This window comes from Erythrolamprus reginae, chromosome Z (assembly GCF_031021105.1).
Source record: "Erythrolamprus reginae isolate rEryReg1 chromosome Z, rEryReg1.hap1, whole genome shotgun sequence".
Lineage (NCBI taxonomy): Eukaryota > Metazoa > Chordata > Lepidosauria > Squamata > Dipsadidae > Erythrolamprus > Erythrolamprus reginae.
In genome coordinates, this window is record NC_091963.1 from 29,963,558 (window position 1) to 29,987,030 (window position 23,473).

At 41.3% G+C, this 23,473-nt stretch overlaps 1 protein-coding gene across 5 annotated transcripts in view; it reads left to right on the plus strand.

Annotated features, from left to right (window-relative positions):
• The window catches only part of CACNB2 (calcium voltage-gated channel auxiliary subunit beta 2), a 206,157-nt gene that overhangs the window by 110,228 nt on the left and 72,456 nt on the right, over window positions 1-23,473 (plus strand). For 4 of the 5 annotated variants that reach the window (XR_011556912.1, XM_070729107.1, XM_070729106.1 and 1 more), the window contains one exon: window positions 11,175-11,294. Coding sequence is in view for 4 of the 5 variants with exons in the window: in XM_070729107.1 (XP_070585208.1) it covers window positions 11,175-11,294 (120 nt within the window). In the remaining variant the exon portion in view is untranslated. Of the gene's footprint in view, window positions 1-10,336; window positions 10,406-11,174; window positions 11,295-23,473 lie in introns of those variants that run through there. The other variant, XM_070729110.1, reaches the window with a different exon arrangement.

Sequence of the window (23,473 nt, forward strand, 5' to 3'; positions counted from 1 at the left end):
AGTTCGTTGTTAAGTACTTGTGGTCTGAGTTCTATCTCTCAGGGACCGCCTTCTGCCGCACGAATCCCAGCAACCAGTTAGGTCCCACAGAGTGGGTCTTCTCTGGGTCCTGTCAACCAAACAATGTCGTTTGGCGGGACCCAGAGGAAGAGCCTTCTCTGTGGCGGCCCCGACCCTCTGGAACCAACTCCCCCCAGAGATTAGAATTGCCCCCACCCTCCTTGCCTTTTGTAAGCTGCTTAAAACCCACCTCTGCCGCCAGGCATGGGGGAACTAAGATACACTTTCCCCCTAGGCCTTCACAATTTTATGTATGGTATGTTTGTATGTATGATTGGTTTTTATATAATGGGTTTTTAACTGTTTTTTTTAGAATTGGATTTTGTTGCACTGTTTTACTGCTGTTGTTAGCCACCCCGAGTCTGTGGAGAAGGGCGGCATACAAATCCAATTAAATAAATAAATAAATAATAATAATAATAATAATAATAATAATAATAATAATTGTTGTTCTGTATCTTCTGCCAGAAGGCAACAGTTCAAAAAGATTGTAAGCAGGATGAGAAGAGTCTTTGAGAATGGGACAATCTTGGAGGTTGGGAGAACTCGAGTGGTCCATGTGATGAACTTGTGCATGTGGGGACAAGAAATGAACCTTAACCTGGGTGGAGAACTATAAGAAATATTAGTTTCGGGTTGCCTATGGTTTGTGGCAATATGACTCTGTTAATAAATTGAAACCTGGAAGAAGACCAAGGGTTAGACTCTGATTTATTTATCAGATATTAAATGGAATGCTAACATTAGGTTTGGGAAATGTTACAACTGTATATGCTTTCCATTAAACCTCTCTATCATGGTTTTTTATTCTGGAAACAGAGTTGAATCAATTCCTCTGTTGTGTCATTAGTAAGAATCATAATTTTCATTAGACTGCCTGTTGTATTGTTATATTCCTAATTCAACCAAAAACACACCAGGAGTAATTATGTGAGCATACACCCACAACATTATAATGTTTTATTTTATATTTTTTTAGTCTTTCTTTCAACTGTGTGTTGGCAATACTCCCAGATTTTGAGAATAATTTAATTTAAATTTGTAAAGCTGTTTAACTCCATAGCTATTCTAGGCAGCATACTATATTAAGAATACTAGGCACAAAATTAACAGCAACAATAAAACAAAAGTAACATAATGAACCATTCTTAAAAAGTATAAACCAGAACACTCTCATTATGCTATATTCTTATATGACTCAGCACTGACCTAATCCAAACCTGCGGAACATCCAGGTTTTAAGACTTTGTTTACATTACAGCAAAGTAGATGACATATGCATCTCTGGGGGTATAATGTTCCAGAAGTCAGGCAGGATAATAGAGGAGGCTTTTGTTAAATGATAACCTCTCTGTGGCAGTAGACCCTGGAGATCCCCTTGGTTTACCGAGGAACTTCGGGGGATGAAATGCCAGAAGAGGTGTCTAGAGAAGTGTTGGAGAAGAAATCCGAATCTGACTAAACACTTATAAAAGCTCACATGGAGATTTACAAAGTGGCCATCAGGACAACAAGATGTGCATATAATGTCGCCCTGATTGCATCTGCGGAATCCTGCCTAGCCGCCCTGTTTAGGGTGACTCGCTCCCTACTTAACCAGGGGGGATTTGATGAACCCTTGCAGGGTAATGCTGAGGACTTTAATAAGCTTTTCGCAGATAAAATCGCTCAGATCCGGACAGACCTTGAGTCCAAGTGGAATGCAGTGTTGGCTGACAATGAGTTAGTCGAGGTGACAGGGGGCCATCCTAGTCCACCTGTATGACAGGAGTTTGATCTGGTAACACCTGATGAAGTGGACAAGGCCATTGGAGCTTTGAGTTCCACCACCTGTTTATTGGACCTGTGTCCCTCCTGACTGGTTTTGGCCAGCAGGGAGGTGACATGGAGCTGGGTCCAGGAGATTACCAATGCTTTGTTGAGGGAGTAGTCCTTTCCGGCTCCCTATAAGGAGGCACTTGTCCGATCCCTCCTCAGGAAGCCATCCCTGGACCCAGCTGTATTTAACAACTATCGTCCTGTCTCCAATATTCCCTTCATGGGGAAGGTTGTTGAGAAGGTGGTGTCGCTCCAGCTCCAATAGTCCTTGGATGAAGCTGATTATCTAGGCCCTCAGCAGTCAGGATTCAGGCCCAGCTGCATCATGGAAACTGCTTTGGTCACACTGATGGATGATCTCTGGCGGGCCCGGGATGGGGGTTTATTCTCTATCCTGGTGCTCCTTGACCTCTCAGTGGCTTTCAATACCATCGACCATGGTATCCTTCTTGCACCAACTGGAGGGATTGGGAGAGGGAGGCACCGTTTTATGATGGTTCTCCTCCTGTCTCTCCAGATGGTCGCAGTCAGTGTTAGTGGAGTGGTGGTGGTGTCAGAGGCCGGATCCTAGGTCTTTCCCTTGTGAAGTTTCTCAGGAGTTGGTCCTCTCCCCCCTGCTGTTTAATATCTACATGAAATTGCTGGGTGAGATTATCCAAGGGCATGGGGTGAGGTATCATCAGTATGCTGATGATACACAGCTATACATCTTCACCCCGTACCCAATAAGTGAAGCAGTGGAAGTTATGTGCTGATGTCTGGAGGCTGTTGGGGTCTGGATGGGTGCTAATAGGATCAAACACAATCCCTACAAGACAGAATGGCTGTGGGTTCTGCCTTCCAAGGACACCTCCATCTTTCTGTCCATTACTCAGGGGGGGGAGGACTTTTGACCCCCTCAGTCTGCAATTTGGTCATACTCCTCGATTCACAGCTGACTTTAGACCATCATCTTTCGGCAGTGCCGAGGAAGTGTTTGCCCAGGTCTGCCTGGTGCACCCTATATCTATCTATCTATCTATCTATCTATCTATCTATCTATCTATCTATCTATCTATCTATCTATCTATTTATTGGATTTGTATGCCGCCCCTCTCAGTAGACTCTGGGTGGCTAACAACAGTAATAAAAAACATCATATAAATCCAATACTAAAACAACTAAAAAACCCTTATTGTAAAACCAAACATCCCTACAAACAAACATAGCATGCATAAATTGTAAAGGCCTAGGGGAAAGAATATCTCAGTTCCCCCATGCCTGACGGCAGAGGTGGATTTTAAGGAGCTTACGAAAGGCAAGGAGGGTGGGGGCAATTCTAATCTCGGGGGGGAGTTGCTTCCAGAGGGCCAGGGCCGTCACAGAGAAGGCTTTTCCCCTGGGCCCCCCCAAACGACATTGTTTTGTTGATGGGACCCGGAGAAGGCCCACTCTGTGGGACCTAACCGGTCGCTGGGATTCATGCAGCAGAAGGCGGTCTCATAGATACCGTGGTTCGGTGCCATGAAGGACTTTATAGGTGATGACCAACACTTTGAATTGTGACCGGAAACTGATTGGCAACCAATGCAGACTGCAAAGTGTTGGTTTTTCCGAACACTTTTCAAAGGTAGCCCCATGTAGAGAGCATTACAGTAGTCAAGCCTCGAGGTGATGAGGGCATGAGTGACTGTGAGCAGTGACTCCCAGTCCAAATAGGGCCGCAACTGGTGCACCAGGCGAACCTGGGCAAACGCCCCCCTCGCCACAGCTGAAAGATGTTTCTCTAATGTGAGCTGTGGATCGAGGAGGACGCCCAAGTTGCGGACCCTCTCCGAGGGGGTCAATAATTTCCCCCCCAGGCTGATGGACGGACAGATAGAATTGTCCTTGGGAGGCAAAACCCACAGCCACTCCGTCTTATCAGGGTTGAGTTTGAGTCTGTTGACACCCACCCAGGCCCCAACAGCCTCCAGACACCGGCACTTCACTTCCACTGCTTCATTGACTGGACATAGGGGGGAGATGTAAAGCTGGGTATCATCAGCATTGAAGTTTGTGTTTGGCGTTAGGGTTCGGGAGGACGCCGAGAAGCCCCCCGGCTGTTTCAAAAAGCCACAGCCGGGTGGCGGGGCTTCTCGGCGGCCTCCCGAATGCCGAACCCGGAAGTTCGGGTTGGCGTTCAGGTTCAGGAGGATGCCGAGAAGCCCCCCGGCTGTTTCAAAAAGTGACAGCAGGGCGGCAGGGCTTCTCGGCGGTGGCAGCGGGTTGGTAAGACGGAAAAAGTTCGGAAGAAGAGGCAAAAAATTTCCAAACCCCGGGTTCGTATCTCGGATTGTTCGTATGGCGAGGGGTTCATATCACGAGGTACCACTGTACTAGGAGGATGTACTAATCTTTCAAATACTGAAGGATGTAGGTTATTTCTTTTAGTGTTCTTAAGCCTTCGGAACAATTTGTAATATATAAATTATTGTGGCATTTCCTCCCAGCTCAGATGGTTCACCCAAACTGGTAGCAACCTGCTGGTAACATGATGATGTCAGGGAACTGGTTCGGTCGGTCCTGGTCTGTGGACATGGTTATCTTTTTTTTAAAAAAAAAATGGGTGGGGGATTTTGCATGTGTCACCATCTTGTTTTTGTTTTTTGGAGGGGAATTTTTAAAAAAACATTTGGCAGTGCACATGTGCATGCACACCCATGCAGCGCAGTCACACAGCACGGGAGGAAGCACACTGGCAGCGAGGTAAGTTAAAACCCACCCCTATGCGGCAGTGTTCCCTCTAATTTTTTGGGGGGGTGGGCGGAAAAGTATAGTGTCTGAGCGGCAGTCCCTTCGGGACTGGGCGGCACAGAAATAATAAATAAACAAATAAATAAACAAACAAACAAACAAATAAAAAACCCACCCTGTTTTGCCTCAGAGAATTTCAAAATAAATACTGTACTGTGTGTCTATAACAGTGAGCTCATAATAGGACAACTCTATCAATATCAAAATGCCACTTAAATAGTTGAGCTAGTTTCAAACTAGATTTTGATTTTCTTTCTCTCTTCCTTACTCCCCTTCTTTTTCTTTCTCTTTTCCTTCCTCTCTTTTTTCTATCTGTTTCTCTCTCTTCCTCTCTTCCTCTCTCTCTCCTTCCCTCTCACTCTTTCCCTCTCGGCTTCTGGGCAGGTTTGGAAAACTCTGAGTTGATGACGATTTTTAAGTGAGCGATTGCTCACTGCTCAGCTTAGAGGGAACTATGCTATGCGGCATATGTACTTGAAATGTGAAAAAATGCATCTTTATCTTTTCTATATGAATTAGTGTTCTTTATGTAATTTGGTGAACAATTTTGCTTAGATTAATATAAATAATCTTGCTTGTGGATATAAATATAAAATGTAATATAGAATAGAATTCTTTATTGACCAAGTGTCATTAGACATACAAGGAATTGGTCTTTGGTGCATATGCTCTCAGTGTACATAAAAGAAAAGGATACATTTGTCAATAACCATGAGGTACAACACTTAATTATTGTCATAGGAGTCAAATAACCAATGAAGAAACAATCAATATTAATAAAAATCTTAAGGATACAAGCAACAAGTTACAGTCACACTATTATAAGTGGGAGTAAATGGGTGGTAGGAATGATGAGAAAAAACTAGTGGTAATAGTAGTGCAGACTTAGTAAATAATTAGATAGTGCTGAGGGAATTATTTGTTTAGCAGAGTGATGGCGTTCCGGAAAACCTGTTCTTGTGTCTGGTATGCAGTGCTCTGTAGCGACGTTTTGAAGGTAGGAGTTGTTCAGGATGCAATGGGTCAGTAAATATTTTCACCGCCCTCTTTTTGACTTGTGCAGTATACAGGTCCTCAATGGAAGGCAGGTTAGCAGCAATTGTTTTTTCTGCAGTTTTGATTATCCTCTGAAGTCTATGTTGGTCTTGTTGGGTTGCAGAACCAAACCAGACAGTTATAGAGGTGCAGATGACAGACTAACTGATTTAACAGGTATACAGTATAAATATTTTGCATTGGAACATGAATGTAGCATAATAGATGCTACTTAATCATTAGCTATTAATTTGTACCATGTTCAATATAACTAAAATGTAGGATTGGATGTACGCATTACAATTGAAGCATAGATGATTTTCCACAAGAGTTCCAAATTTTTGTTCAGAAAGGAGTAGTGTTTTCATGGAAACTGTTATTAGAAATTATGACAAATTAGATTCATTTAAAGCAGTCTTCAGCAGAAGAACTGTTTTAATCAACTGTTCCAAGGAAGAAATCTGAGGTAGCCAAGATAATGACTAATATAATTATTGAGATTTGAAACCTGCAATTATAGTCTTTTACTGAGAAATGGATAAAAGCCTGGGAGATTTCACTTGTCATAGTCAATTGTTTGTATTCTTTTCTTATAATTCATTTTTAAGCGGTACTGCTTATTTCTTAATTCCAGGGTTATAAGTTTTATTTTAAAGCAATTAATTTACATATTTTTATTGTAAACCTTCACTCTAGACTCAGTTTGGTTGTATTATTTTAAGGAGGAAAATGTTTATTAGTGTAATGTGCAGTCACAGGCAATTGATAATAAATATTCTGATGATAGGCAAATTATGTTGAAAAGTTAAAGTTTAATAGTTATCATTTTTATTGCTCAGAGAGAAGATGAATTTGATAAAGGAATAAACAACAATTTGTAAACTATTTTTAATTATATAACCACCATTAGAGACCGTCCAGGGGGCAAGGGAAGTTGTTTTCGCCCTCCCCAGGCATTGAATTATGAGTGTCGGCACTCATGCATGCATGATAGTGCACCCGAGGAAAAAAAGATTTACCATCACTGTCCTACAGTATCTCTGGACCCTTCTTACATGACTGGATAAGTGCATGCCTATCAAATAGACAAGAAATGGTCAAATAGGGAGTGCCCTATCTAATCCAGTTCCTGTTAACAGTGATGTACCCTAAGGCAGACCTTTGTGATCACATTACAAGTATTGTGTTCTCTTCGCTGATGATGTAAAAATCTTCAACACCACTGATAACACTGCTATCCTCCAAAACACTTTGACTTTGTGTCAGAATGATCAAACATCTGGCAACTCCAAATCTCAAGTAATAAATGCTCTACCCTACACATAGGCAAAAAGAATCAGAACACCAAATACAAGCTGAATAGACAAGACCTTGCAGATACACTCTGTAAAAGGCTTTGGAATACTTATATCAAATGACCCAAGTGCCAACGCCCACTGCAACAACATCGCTTCAAGAGTTGTTAACCTAATCTTACATAGCTTCTTCTCTGGTAATATCACACTACTAAACAGAGCATACAAAACTTTCACCAGACCAATTCTTGAATACAGCTCATCAGTCTAAAACTCATACTGCATTTCAGACCTAAATACATTAGAAATTGTTCCCAGATACTTTATGAGAAGAACCCTCCATTCCTCTACTTGCAACAGAATATGTTACATAGAATATGTTGAAATCCTAGACTTAGAAAGATTAGAACTATGCCACCTTCACACGATCTAAACATAGTTTATAAAATCATCTGCTACAATGTCCTTTCTGTCAACAACTGCTTCAGCTTCAACCACAATAATGCACAAGCACGCAACTCAAAGTAAACTGCTTCAAACTTGACTGTAAAAAATGCAACTTCAGTATCCGAGTAGTTAATGCTTGGAATTCACTACCTAACTCTGTGGTTTTGTCATCAAACCCCCACTGTTGACGTCACTCGATTCCCACAAGGTCAATAAGGGGTGTGCATAAGTACACCAGTGTGCCTACCATTCCTGTCCTAATGTTTCCCTCTTATTAGTACCCATATCATGTATATAAACAATGTTATATCTATGTATACTACCAATATGTAATGACCAATAAATAAATTAAATTAAATTAAATCTACAATTGGATCGATGGATGATGTCATCCCATCCTTAGATGTACATTATTAAATATCAAGAGGGCATCGGGTCACACAAGTGAAAACAAGATTTAACACATCAAAAGAGAAATGAAAAGATGATATAAGGGGATAGTGTAGCCAGATATAAGCATGGCTAAGATAAAACATACCCTGTGCTGACATTGTAAGCTTGGACTTCCTACTATAGTAAAACAAAATTAATATACATTGACAAATCCCAGGGTAGCCATTTTAGATCATGTGTATTCTATGTATTATCAATTTAAAATGATAAACTAAAATTAATAAATATTGACTTGAGTCCTCTTAAATTCCATGTAGATAGCATGATCAGGAAAGAACAACACAAATTTCTATAACTATATTTAATACTTGCCTAGGTAAATACTGGAAAACAGTAATAGAAATTTCCCAGTCTTGTTTATAATGTGTTAATTAAGAGAGATGGGCTGAACTGCTATTTATGAGGTAAGTACTTCCCACAATTTTCACAAATTGAATTACAATAAAGCCTTCGTGTGGTATGTAATTTGGTGATATATTTGTTAATTCTGAATTTACACAATTTACAACAGTTTAGATCATTTGTGTAATTTTATCATTGATATAAATTGTGACATTGATATAAATTTGTTATTCTGTCATTTCTAAATCTTCATGACCCCCCTGAATATCAATTCCCTAGAATTATCTGCCAGTATATATTTAGGTTTTTGTAATTTTATGCGTGTGTTATGAAACATAGTTTATGGACATCAAACTATGAAGACATCCAAGGTCCCTTCCAACACTGTTATTCTTTATTCTGTAATTTGGTATTATTCTGTTACTTTATACAGGTAGTCCTTGACTTATAACCACAATCGAATCCAAAATTTCTGCTGCTAAGTGAAATAAGTTTTAAGTGAATTTTGTCCCATTTTATGACCTTTCAGACCACAATAGCTAAGTGAATCACTGCAATTATTGAATTAGTAAACAGTAAAGTGAATCTGACTTCCCCGTTGATTGTGCTTATCAGAAGGTTGCAAAATATAGTCATATGATCGTGGAACATTGCAGCCATTGTAGATATGTGTCAATTGCCAAGTATCTGAATTTTGATCACATGAGCACAAGGATGCTGTAATGGTCATAACATAAGTATGAAAGACAATCATAAGTCCTTTTTTTCAGTGTCATGGTAACTTTAAGTGGTCATTAAACAAACTGTTGTAAGTCAAAGATTACCTATATAGGTGTTTGGTTTTTTATTTTATTTCTTTCCGCTTTCCCATCTCCAGGATCTCCTCTGATGATTTTGTCCTTACCTTGTATCTTTTAATCTTGAATGTTAGTCTGGCTTTTAAATATGCTTTTTTTAAACTTGTAAACAGGTTTGTGAACACAATACAGTTCTGTTTTTCAAATTCAGTAAAGAACACAGCAATTCTCAAATATGTAACAGATAATAAAATACTGTATTAGGTATTTCTGCTTTCTGAAAACAGTATTGCTTTTCAGCAGTTTACTTTTGAGATGTAAAATGGTAATTTGACATAGACTAGCAACACAGTGTGATGTAAGCATCTACGTAAATGGCTGTATGTATGGAGTATGGTGAGTTCTGTGAAAAGGTTTTAAATACTGCTCCTCCCCCCCCCCCCCAACCCCCCCCCTCAAGTTCTAAAGAGACGAAATGAACTTTATACTTCAAATGTTACATTTTGCACAGAGTTCGGAAATATTCTTTTATAAATATTGAATTTACATAGTAAAGTGGGGGGGGGGGAGGAAGCAGTGAAGTAAATTCAGAAAGGCATACACCAAAGGACAAAGCATAGAGTCTGTGTGTGTGTGCTGTTTACACTAGCGTGATACTGTATCTCTTAGAACAGTGTTTTTCAACCAGTGTGCCGGGGCACACTAGTGTGCCGCGAGACATGGTCAGGTGTGCTGCGAAGCTCAGCAAGAGAGAGAAAGAGAGAGAGAAAGAAAGCAAGAGAGAGAGAGAGAAAGAAAACAAGAGAGAGAAAAAAAAGAGAGAGAGAAAGAAAGGCAGGGAAGGAGGGAGAGATAGAAAGAGCAAAAAAGAGAGGAAGGAAGGGAGAAAGAAAGGGATGGAGAGAGGAAGGAAGGAAGAGAGAGAAAGAGGGAGAGAAATAGAGTGAAAGGGAGGAAGAGAGAGATAATTTTTTGTCCAAACTTTTTTTAGCCCCCCCCCACTCCCCCCCGCTCAATGTGCCCCATGATTTTGTATATGTAAAAAATGTGCCGCAGCTCAAAAAAGGTTGAAAATCACTGTCTTAGAATATACATGGTCTTGATTTTACTCCCATCTTTGTATTTTGGTGGCATGACAAATTAAGAATTGACTGACATTAGAAGACATAAAAAGGTTGTTAAACTGAAAAGAAAGATCTTGCGGCAGAGGAATGGATGTGCAAAGAACTGTGATTCTGCGGTGTTCAGTGTTCACATGTATGAGAAACAATGCTGAGCTCTGTAGCTGCAGACAATAACTAAGCTGGCTGGCTAATGAAGGCCATGTGGATCAGGCTTCTGAAAAGAGCCAAAGGTGGACGGCTGAAGAATTCAGATATCTGTGTAAGCTACACGTTTCAATTTGCTGGCATATTTTGCATTGCAGGTGGGCTGAGGAAGGCACTGCTTGCATCTATTCTGGTTGAATTGGCAGTTTTTCGTTCCTGTGACTGTAGCGGAAAAGGGTGGGAATAGAATCAAATATACATGTTGTTTATGTAGTTATTTGGCATCATTACCTGCAGTTGGTTATTACTTGACTGCAGATAGGCTGTCAGCCACAATTTGATTTGAAATTCTTTCTATTTTTACTGAATGGTTGAGACAGATCTGAGTTATTATTTTCTGAAGGTAAAAATATATATCATTTGAAGAGGTATTTTTCAGTGAAGATATTATCTGCAGCTCATAGCCGAAGTTACAATTCTATTCAAGGATCATTCTTAAAAACTTTGTATTTTTGATCTAGGTATACTCAAATTGCCTTGCTTCTAGTTTGCTAATATAAACCTATTCTTGAAACAGCTGTGCATCCTTTAGCCTGCAGTGCACATTCATACTATCCCACAAAACCTGTCTTTGCAGAGCAAAAATATCATTTGCTGAGTAGAAGGAATGACAAAACAGTAGCCATAATTCTGGACAATGAACATTGGTTTTCAGAATGGCTTCAGAATTAAAACTGTTTCTATGCATTCATTCCTTATGGTTAAAAAATAACCAGGAGCAGGATTTTCAGTTGGTTCTGAAAAAGAAACCTCACAGAAACGTTCTGATTTTTAGAAACAAGGTCATAATTGTATTCTTCAATCTCTGTTTTTCTTTTGCTCAGGGTTCAGCGGACTCATATACCAGCCGTCCGTCTGATTCAGATGTGTCTCTTGAGGAGGACAGAGAAGCGGTGCGGAGAGAGGCTGAACGACAGGCCCAGACACAGCTGGAAAAAGCAAAAGTAAGAGGTGTGGGGGGATGATTTAGGGGAGTGATTGTTCTAATAGAACAATTACATGATTAATTTTTGGTGGCATTGGTTGTATCTGTCTAAAAAGATACATCACACGGTTTGTCTTATTGCATACAAACTAGGTCTGCAAAGCAAAAAATATTTTTTAGTTACCAGTCTATTTAAACTATATGTGACAAGCAGTTCTAGTTCCTAGCACTGTGGGAACCTTCATATCTATGTACACTAGAGCCTTGATAATGCAGTCCCACTATCCAAAGGTTACCATACAAATAAATAGTATACATAACAAATTGCACAGTAGTTGTGAATGACTGGTCTTTCATCATATCGCAATATATATTGTAATATGAAGAGGATTGATTATTGCTTCTCACATAATGCAAATCACTGTCTCAAAGAAAACTATTCTATTTTATTTCCTGTGGAGAGAGTACAAAATAAGTAGTTTGCAAAATGTAAGCAAAGTTCTCTTACAATATTTTGCGAACTATTTGAATATGGCATGTTAGAAAAATGCTTTATTAAAAGGTTATTCATTATAGAAGCATATTCTAGAATATTCCGCAAAGCCAGAACTGCAAATGCTGCAACAATGGTGCCCACACATATCTGCCCAACATGTGGTAGAACATTTTGTGTCCGTATAAGCCTTATCAACCACCTCCGGACACATTGTGGATAGCCCACAACTGGTTAAATGTCAAGGTGCTTTTGAACACCATGGATGAACATCTACCGTGTTTCCCCGATAGTAAGACCCCCCCGATTGTAAGACATATGGGGGTTTTCAGGGGGGTTGGCTAATATAAGCCATACCCCGAAAGTAAGACATATGTCTTACTTTCGGGGAAACACGGGGGTATTGCGGGGGGGAGACCGATGACTTCGGGAAGACCCAGGCAGCGCGGCAGCAGCCCTGGCGGCGGTTCCCTCGGCCCCAGCGCCGTCCTTCGCTTTGCAAAGAGTTCGCGGCGCTGGCGAGGGAGCTGCGCGCCCAGGAGAATCTCCCTTAGGCAGCCTGGTGCCAGCTGCTTCCGTGGCGCAGGCACCGCCTCTTCATGGAAACCCCCGAGCCGGCTTCGGAGGAGCAGCCGCGCGCACGCCGAGCCTTGTGCAGAGCTCCGAGCGGCCGGCAGTGGCCTGTCCTGGTGGCCTGCTTGACCTGCTGCACTTTGCTCGGCTGCACTTTGTTCGGCTGGAGCTGCGCCCTCCTTTGCCCGCCTCCTTTCCGGCAGCTCCCCGCGCGCCCTTCGCCTCGCCGCGGCGAGGCAAAGGGGATGGGTGCGTGGGGAGCTGCCAGAAAGGAGGCGGGCGAAGCGGCGGCCCTGGCCGAAGTGGCGGAGCAGTTCGCGGCGCTGGCGAGGGAGCTGCGCGCCCAGGAGAATCTCCCTTACGCAGCACGCCACCGCCAGCTGGCACCAGGCTGCGTAAGGGAGATTCTCCTGGGCGCGCAGCTCCCTCGCCAGCGCCGCGAACTGGTCCGCCGCTTCGGCCAGGGCCGCCGCTTCGGCCGCCTCCTTTCTCGCAGCTCCCCACGCGCCCATCCCCTTCGCCTCGCCGCGGCCGCCCGCCCTCTTTCGCCCAGCGCCGCTTGAAAGGACCCCCCCTTGGCTTCTGCTGAGGGTGGGGGGGTCCGGACGCCCCCTTCTCCGGCTCTCCGGCATATCTCAGAAGCCAAGGGGGGGGTCCTTTCAAGCGACGTTGGGCGAAAGGGCGGGCGGCCAGCAGCAGAAGGCGAGAGGTGCCTCCTTCTCCGGCTCTCCGGCAGATCGAGCGCGCGAAGAGGCACCTCTCACCTTCCGCCGCTGCTGGCCGCCCTCTTTTGCCCAGCGTCGCTTCGGAAGCCGCTGAATGCCGTCAGGGGGGCGCTTGGTGACCGCCTCTCCGTTCGCCAAGTGCCGCTCGCCAAGCACCCCCCTGACGGCGTTCGGCGGCTTCCGAAGCGACGCTGGGTGAAAGAGGGCGGCCAGCAGCGGCGGAAGGTGAGAGGTGCCTCTTCGATATGCCGGAGAGCCGGAGAAGGGGGCACCTCTCGCCTTCTGCTGCTGGCCGCCCGCCCTCTTTCGCCCAGCGCCGCTTGAAAGGACCCCCCTCCCTTGGCTTCTGCTGGGGGTGGGGGGTCCGGACGCCCCCTTCTCCGGCTCTCCGGCATATCGCAGAAGCCAAGGGGGGGGGGTCCTTTCAAGCGGCGCTGGGCGAAAGAGGGCAGGCGGCCAGCAGCGGCGGAAGGTGAGAGGTGCCACTTCGCGCGCTCGATCTGCCAGAGAAGGAGAAAGAAAGAGGTCGGGTTGTGTGAAAGAGGCCGGGGTTGGGGGAAGGGGAGACGTAAGATGTTTTTTTTTTTTTTGCAACGCCGCTCAAAAGGTGCCTTGGCTGGAAGAGTAGCTGGTTTCCAGGGCATAAACTGGCTCGCTTCCGGGGATGGTAATGTAAGACATACCCCGAAAGTAAGACATAGTGGGGCTTTTGGGGGTAAAAAGAAAGTAAGACATGGCCTTACTATCGGGGAAACACGGTAGATATAGACAGATAGATTTCCTTCTCAATGGTTCAGTACAATAAGCTAGTGAACTTCCGATTCCTTCTGTTAAACAAGATAATTGATTAGGACTCGAAGGGTGCTTTTGTAGTTGCGACACCTACATTCTAGAAACCTGTACTCTCAGACCTTGGGATAGTTTGGTCCCTGCTAGAGTATGTATAGATTGATCTGCCACAGAGTCTTCTTTTTATTTCTTTTATTTAATTATTGCATTGTATTTTTATTCAGTTTGGTTTTATTGTACACCACCTAGAGACATTTCAGAGTTGGGCAGTGACATAATAAAAAGAATTAAATTAATATTTATAATATTTATGGTATTTCATCCTGGGAATTCTGGATAGTATCTGTACAACACCACCATGTCCACACTTATTTTTAATAAACAGAGAAATTAATACACCATTTATTCTGTTATTATTATCTAATTTCTTAATTACATGTTTTCTTCTTTTTACTTTTCCTCTAAATTGCCAATCTTATTCTTATTTCTGAAAAATAGCTATATTGTTCTGAATATTCTTTGAATTCCTTATTGCTGTTTATCTTCAAAAACAATTAAGTTTGTTATTTTAAAACTGATTCTCTAATCATAAACTCTGGGTTTGATTAATTACAGGCAAATCATTAAACTTAAATCCACCTGATTAATTTTTTTTAAAGAGCGAAGACAATATGGACATTTAAATTTTATTTTTATTGCTTTTTTTTGAAAAAAAAAAGACACAAACACAAAGATAGTTATAATGCCATACATAGAAAAACCAAGCATAAAAAGTGCTTAAAGAGAAAAAATACAACAAAAATATATAAGACATCATTGTAGCAATCAGCAATAATGCTATATATAGTTATATAAAGTTATGTATCTACTAAATACATAATTATTAATTTCTAATACATTTGTATAACTATAATTGTTTTAAAATTATATTTTGTATAAATTAGTTCCATATTTCATTATAAAATCTGCAAACTAGTCAACCCTATAGTGGTTGCCAGTGTACAGTAGTCCCTCGCTATACCGCGCTTCACCTACTGCGGCTTCACTTCATCGCGGGTTTTCAAGAAATATTAATGAGAAAAATCATTCACGGATCTTCGCTGGTTCGCGGGTTTCTGAGGAAGTCGATCGGCAGATTTAAACAGCCCGCGGAACTCGATCGGCAGGTTTTTAAAAAAAAATATATCTAAAATTGTAAATACTGTATTTAAATACTGTATCTAAAATAAATACTGTGTGGAAAGGGTTTATAAACACTTAAAACAATGAAAACTTACTAAACAATTACAATATAAATACTTAAATAAGTACTATCAGCCGATAAATTCCCCATCGCGGATTTCACCTATCGTGGCCGGGTCTGGAACGTAATACCAGCGATAGGTGAGGTCTTACTGTAATCAGATCTTCAACACATTGAGTGATTTGGGCCATTCATTTATATGTTCAGTGTTGCAATATCAGGGTTTTTTAGCCATAACAAGTCCTTCAAGAAGCCATTCATGTTATTATGCTTGAGCACTGCTGGAAAGAAGTTAAAAATGAAGCAAACCAGACATGGCGCACAAGTTTTACATTGTGAAAGTGGGAGTGGTAAAACATCACTATTTCTCCAGTATGATTGCATCCACAGAGTTTCATACGATCATACAATCATTTACAGGGCTGGGCAGAGGAACTTGTTGAATATTTGGTGGATAAAATAGCTTGGATCCATTGTCAGTTTGAGTCCATTGAAAATGCCTGTAGAGGGAGACCTTCTGTGTCAGCGTGACAGTGCCCAGCAGAAGAATAGAGCTCTGTTATAAGAAATTCCAGGGGTCACTGGAAATGGTAATGTTGGAGGTATATAACGATGTAATGGAATAAGCGAGAATACTGGAATCTTAGAAGAAGGCCTATATAACACTAATACCCAAAGAAGATACTGACAAACAATCAGTTAAGAACTACAGACCAATATCATTATTAATTACCAATTATAAAATATTTGTATCAATTATTGCTGAAAGAGTTACAAAAATATTGTACCAATTGATTTATTCAGACCAGAACTGCTTTCTTCTAAATAGACAGATAAGATGCAATACCAGAATCATATTAAACTCCCTGGAATATTATGACCTTGTTTAAGTATAGGATATTGTTTTAAAGAAGTATTATTTTTATAATATATTCAACAAAATTCTATCTTAGAAAATCCTTTTTCTACAAATGTAATGGAGTTTAATAAATTCTGAATATTTTTTTATTGTATAAACCATAATTGTACAACATATGGACAGATTTCACCATAGTTTCAGTTGGGAAATTGTATATCTTAGACCAAGCTAAAGTAAACAAAAAAAACCCCAAAACACATTGGACAATTCCAGGAAACCTGGACTCAGACAAATCAGATGCATAGAGATAAATAACATCTATATACCTTTCAAAAGAGACAATTAAAAAGCTAAAAGACCGTAAGACCTTGTTCCCAGCAGTTATCCAGATAAGCAGAGCTTAGTGTCAAAATTAATACCATTAATACTATAATAACCAAGAAGCAAGCAATATCCCAGTTGAAATACTAATGGCAACAAAAAAAGTTAACAGAAAATAACAGCCCAATCAAGGAACCATCAAAAGAACTCTCATCCATATTGACAGGGGAACTCGCATAAAATCTTTTAACACTGATTATAATACCTTCTCAAATAATAGCTAGGAAGCTATTTATTTTATTTATTCATTCATTCATTCATTCATTCATTCATTCATTTATTTATTTATTGGATTTGTATGCCCCCCCTCTCCGTAGGAAGCTATAGAATTCATAAACCAGTGATGGCTAGAATGAGGGCAAAAATAAATGGTTAGTATATAAGCTTCTTTGGAAATGGTAAATACACCATTTTCTGAATCTGGTTTATATCTTCAAGTGATGCGGTTTGGAATTGTTTTTGAACTCTGCTAAATATCCATTTGACTTCTACTAAATTGTCTTGTCCTAGTTTAAGAAATATGTTTCTTTTATCTCTGATTGACTAAATGTACCTTTAGTCATACTTTAAGCCTTAGCTACATTAAGCTTGGCATATTGCATTGTTTGTATGTTTGACCATCCTTAAAAAAAATCACTGAAAACTTTGGAAAGTTAAAATGAACATTAGAATTGCTAGGCTAGAAATACTAAGGTACTTGAAGTTATTTAGTTATGAATTCTGTTCCTTTTATTCTGTTTTGCTTGTTTCTACAAAAAAAAAAACATTGTGTGCATTCTTCTTATCCAGAAGCCTTAAACCAGCACTTCCCAAATGTCCATGTTATGACTGGGTATTGAGTTCTTGTGCTGTTTATTCTAAGAAAAACTACTTTCATCCAGTTTGGAAAACACTACTTTAAACAATTAGGAAATAGTGGAGGTCCACTTTTTACCAGACAAGGGATAAGTACCTCACACATGTGAAGAACCTCTGGTACAGTGAAGACTTACGACTAGATTGGGGATTACTGGTAAGCAATTGTGAGCTGCCCAGGTCCTGATGCAACATAGCAGTCCCAAACTATAGTATTTCTACCACCACACTTTTAAAAATATGACTTCAATCGAGTTGTTGAAGCGTGGAACTCATTACCAGACTCTGTGGTGTCAACCCCCAACATTTTTCCCTTAGACTTTCCACGGTTGACTTCTTAGAGGTCAGTAATGGGCGAGCATACGTGCACTAGTGTGCCTTCCGTCCCCTGTCCAATTGTCTCTCCTATATTTTATATATCTTTTCTCCCATCCATATATCCTTCCTTTACTCTTCATTGATGTATTCTATTCTCATATCTCTTCTTCTATCCCTTCCCTGATATTTACTACTACACATTTTTATTCTCTTTAACTTTCAATTTGTATTGGACAAAATAAATAAATAAATAAAAAATAAATTGGATTGGGCTCTTTTGGTGAATTTCTGCTTTGATTTTTGCCAAACATATCTTCTGGTACTTTGGCCAAATAACCCTTATCTTTGCTTTGTCTGTTCAGAGTAAATTGTTCCAGAACTCTGGGTCTTTGCCTTGGTGTTTATGAACAAACTTTAATTTTGTCCTAATGTTTTTTTGGATAACAAAAAATCATATCTCCCTCATATATCTAATTTGTGCAGCTTCGTCTTAATTGTAGACTCGTATGTTTTGTCATAGATGATGAGAGCTACCTTAAGTTATGTTAGGAGATTATAGGGTTTATAGAAACTTCATTTTGTATCTAAGCAACTTTGAAGTTGTTTGAAGTTACTTGTAGAGGATCATCTGGATAGTGGAATGAATGTTGTCAAATTGTTGGGTAATTTAAAAAAATCCTTCAAGACTCATAGGTATCTAGAACTTTCTGAAGGCCTCAGAGAGTTTTTTTCATCTAGAGATAGTAACATCACACATTTCAACAACAAAGAGCAAGTAAAACTAAATTCTTAGTTTTGAATTTAAAAGGTTCCTATTAGAATTTTCTCTCACAATTTTCTAACTATTTGCCTCTGACCTGGTGCCCTTGATTCTAATTTTAGAATTTTGAGGTAAAGGTAGCCCTGACTGAAATGAAACTCTAGAGCTTTTTATAGTACAGTGGTACCTCGAGATACGAGTTTAATTCGTTCCGGACCTGGGCTCTTAAGTCGAGCAGCTCTTATCTCGAACGACTTTTCCCCATAGGAATTAATGTAAATAATTTTAATTGGTTCCAGCCCTCAAAAAACTCACAAAGTTAGTCTAAATTATGCAGAAAGACATATTTTTAATGAAGAAATGTACATGTACATATAAATGAATAATGAAGTTTCTTTCACTTAACTTGTAAACTTTCTTAAACTTTTAAATTTACATATGTTCAACTTCTCTGCCACCCAATCCTGTAGGACAGAGGTCCCCAACCCTTTTTGCACCAGGGACCGGCTTTAAGCGATCAAGAGAGGAATGGGTGAATGAATGGACGGAGGGTGGGAAGGAAGGAAGGAAAGAGGGAAGGGACAGGAACAGAGGAAGGAAGCAAGGAAACTTATGAAAGGGGAGAGTAAGAGAGGAATGAGTGAAGGGAGGGAGGGAGGGAAGAAGGTGGGAAGGAGAAAGAAAAGAAGAAATAGAGGAAGGGAAGGTAAAAGAGAGAAAGAAAAAGAGCAAGAAAGAAAGAAAGAAAGAAAGAAAGAAAGGGGGAAGGGACAGGAACAGAGGAAGGAAGCAAGGAAACTTATAAAAGGGGAGAGTAAGAGAGGAATGAGTGAAGGGAGGGAGGGAGGGAAGAAGGTGGGAAGGAGAAAGAAAAGAAGAAATAGAGGAAGGGAAGGTAAAAGAGAGAAAGAAAAAGAGCAAGAAAGAAAGCTGCAAGCACCCCCCCGAGCCCCCCAGGCCGGCTGCAACCTTTTAAAACACGCGCCCCGCTTCGCAGCTGTCTCCTGAAGCCGAACGCGGAAGTTAGCGTTTGGCTTCAGGAGACAGCTCCTTGGCGCTTGTATCTCGAATTTGGGCTTGTAAGTAGAACAAAAATATCTCTCCCCTCCCAGCTCTTATCTCGAGTTGCTCTTAAGTAGAGCAGCTCTTATGTCGGGGTTCCACTGTACTGCATAAACCATTTTAGGGAAGCAGAATGGATGACTTTGGTGTGATAAGAAGCAGGGCGAACATCTGCATGGAGGTACGATGAGGGAATGACAGAGATAGAGGGCTTTGCAGGATCTAGGACAGTGATGGCGAACCTTTTTTCTCTCAGGTGCCAAAAAAAGCATGCGTGTGCATTATCACGCATACGCGAGTACCCCCAGCCATAATTTAATACCTGGGGAGGGTGAAAACACCTTCCCCACCCCCAACCCCCCCTTGGGCCCTCTGGAGGCCAAAAATGACCTGTTTCCCAACTTCTGGTGGGCCCACTAGCTCATGTTTCGCCCTTCCAAGGCTCCAAAGGCTTCCCTGGAGCTGGGGGAGGGTAAAAATGCCCTTCTCCATCCCCCCAGACGGGTGTTTTTGGAAGCCAAAAACACCCTCCCAGAGCCTTTATGTAAGCCAAAAAACAGCTGGCCGGCACACACATGCATGTTGGAGCTGAGCTAGGGCAACAGCTCGCGTGTTAGCAGATATGGCTCCGCCTGCTAACTGTGACACCCGTGGTATAGATTCGCCATCACTGATCTAGGAGGTTGCTCATTAGGGCCAATGACTGCAAGGGCACTGCAGCTGTAATTTTGGGACTGAGCCACAAATAACATTACGGCAGTCTGCTGTAACTTTGAATGGCCAATAAGCGACAGATCCAAGTTAAAGGCTATCTGTGATGATAAGTATATTCACTTTTTCCATACATGAAATTTACATTTTTAAAATTTTAAATTACACAAGGAACTACAAAATGTAAACGGTACATGGTATTTGTTATAATATATTCCATTCATTAGTATTGCTGAAATGAAAATCAGATATCTCTCTGTTGAAATACTTTTTCACACAGCTACAGTCTTTGGTGACACACAGCGGCATTGAATAAAAAAAAAACTCTGGACATTTAAATCCTTATATGACCGACCTACTTTCAATGGGTTTTATTTATTATTTTATCAAAATCTGTAATCTCTTTCTCTGCTGATGGACTCTAGGCATTTAACAATACAGTGAACCCTCGATCATCGCGAGGGTTCCGTTCCAGGACCCCACGCGATGATCGATTTTTAGCGAAGTAGCGGTGCGGAAGTAAAAACACCATCTGCGCTTGCGCAGATGGTGTTTTTGCTTCCACTGCCGCCCGCCCTTCGCCCGCCCACCCCGTTGCTCGCGCCCACCCACCCCATTGCTCACGCTGTTGCTGGGGCCGCTTCCCAGCTGGGGAGCCGAGCTAGGGAGTCCCGACCGCCCGCGCGTTGCTGGGGAAAGCGCGCGCGCTTGGGGAATCCCTAGCTCCGCTCCCCAGCTGGGGAGCCGAGCTAGGGAGTCCGGACCGCGCGCGCGTTGCTGGGGAAAGCGCGCGCGCTTGGGGAATCCCTAGCTCCGCTCCCCAGCTGGGGAGCCGAGCTAGGGATTCCCCAAGCGCGCGCGCTTTCCCCAGCAACGCGCGCGCGGTCGGGACTCCCTAGCTCGGCTCCCCAGCTGGGGAGCGAGCTGCGATGTCCCCAAGCGCGCGGGCACCGCCCGCCCGCCCACGCTGTTGCTGGGGCCGCTTCCCAGCTGGGGAGCCGAGCTAGGGAGTCCGGACCGCGCGCGCGTTGCTGGGGAAAGCGCGCGCGCTTGGGGAATCCCTAGCTCCGCTCCCCAGCTGGGAAGCGGAGCTAGGGATTCCCCAAGCGCGCGCGCTTTCCCCAGCAACGCACGCACGGTCCGAACTCCCTAGCTCGGCTCCCCAGCTGGGGAGCGAGCTGCGATGTCCCCAAGCGCGCGGGCACCGCCCGCCCGCCCACGCTGTTGCTGGGGGCCGCTTCCCAGCTGGGGAGCCGAGCTGGGGTGTCCCCGCGCGTGCCGCCCGCCCGCCCACGCCGTTGCTCGCGCCGCCGCTGGGGTCTTACGGGGGCAAGAGGGGGAAGACCCAGGGAAGCCTCTGCCCGGCGGGGAAACTCCACCATCTACGCATGCGTGGAAGGGCACGCATGCGTAGATGGTGGAGTTTACTTCCGGGTTGAAAACTCGCGAAATAGCCCTTTCGCGATCCTTGAGGACGCGAAACTCGAGGGTTCACTGTATAAAAAAAAAACCAATAGAATATAAGCAGCTAAAATTACAATTCATTTCTAATTACTTGTATTAATAACTAACCTATGCTTGGTTCCCTCCATCAGTTTGGGCCAAATTGTCTTCTATATGTCTTCTATTTCTGTCTACCTTTTGGCTTCTAAATGCCCACAAAGATGGTCCTTTTCTGTGATAGATTCTCTTAATCAAAATTTGAATTATTTTAAAATAAATTCTTCTAATGCTCTTTTTAGAAGTAAATATTTCTATGTATTAAGATGCTTTTTGTGAATCATCATGATGTGAGCCATTTTTGAGGGCAGAATGTGAGCCATTTTTCAGGGCAGAATATATAAAACAATTTTATACAGAAAAAATATTTCTTAAATGGACTGGCTTTTATTAATTTATTTCAATGTGTCTAAATCAACTTGAAATTTTCAATTTTCTAAAAAAAACCCCCCTAAATTATGCTATTCACTTTTATTATTAATTATAGCATATTTTATTAAGACAAAAAAGAGTTGTCCATAAAGGGAATTTGCAGGTTTTGCAGAAAAAACTAGTGGATAATAGCACTCATCGCTAAATTAATGCATCTTTTACGGATGAGTAAATCTATGTGAATTTTGCTAAGGAATTTGGCTTAGTGGTACTGAATTTGATGCATTGCTAACTCTTATATAATATTTATGACCTCTAGCAAAGCTACCAGCAAAACAAGCCTACTTAAAACTGTTATTTGCATGCATCAAAACAATGTTCTCCCTTCAGCTGATTGAAGAGCAAATTCCACATCTGACATTGTACTGACTGTGTAACAACTTGTAAACAAGGGAAGTAGGGGAGCACTGACATTTTCAAGCTGCTGTTTCAGTATTAGAAAATTTTAATAATGTAACTTACTTGTCTGTTGTAGTACTGACTGCAGGAAAATATTTTAGCTAAATGTTGAAAATGTATAGAAAGATAATTATATGTGAAAATGCAAATATTTTTTAAACTTGTAGATAAGATTTATTTTTATTTGCCATCTTTGGAAAGAAAAAAATGGCCAAATTCTTCAAAAGAAATACAGTAATACAAATGACCATGTTTAAATTGTTAAAGTGATTGTTCCCTTTCTAGACCCAATAGTTGCTTGTTATTCACTTCCTATTTCAATATGGGAGGAGCTTACAACCTATGTTTTCAGGAAGAGATGTGACTGCTTTACCATTTTAAGTGCTTTGTATATTATCTCATATAGTACAATATTGCAGCCTTACTGAAAATGGTATCTTCAAGCTGCTATTGGTTAAATCATTTATCTGATTTTTTTTTCTCTTTCTCTTGCTTTTATTACTATTTCTTTTTTACTTTTTCACCTGTAAACATTTTTCAACTTAACACGAACCCTGTTGTGGGTCAGTCCCCCCCAACATAGGAATTATTTATTCTAGGTTGTTTTTTAAACTTTCCACTCTAGGGTTGTGGATGGTTTTTTTTTTCTTTTTTCTTTTTTGGTCTCCTCCTTATAGATACAGTCTCTCAAAATCAGAGATGTCAACTGATGTTTTTAACATTGTTCATTAAAAAATAGAATATAATCAATACAGTAACAATCTTGTTCATAAATATGAAAAAAATATTGATATAAATGAACTGGAAAGCAACATTAAAACAATGGGGATATTTATTTAAAATAATTAAAATGGGGGAGAAAGCTATTTGGTGACCTACATTGAGAGTACATTGCTATTGGGTTAAAAATGCTGGTGGATCTCAGAAAATTGTCAACAGAAAAACAGAATGGAGAGACAGCTTTATACAGCCATTAACTATTTTCCATTCAGGAGGAAAAAAAATAAGTTATTTTTTAAAATTGGAACAAAATGGCTTAGACATGTTTCTGACAAACAACATAATAAAAATATTTAGTTAAGTATTTGAGGACATTTT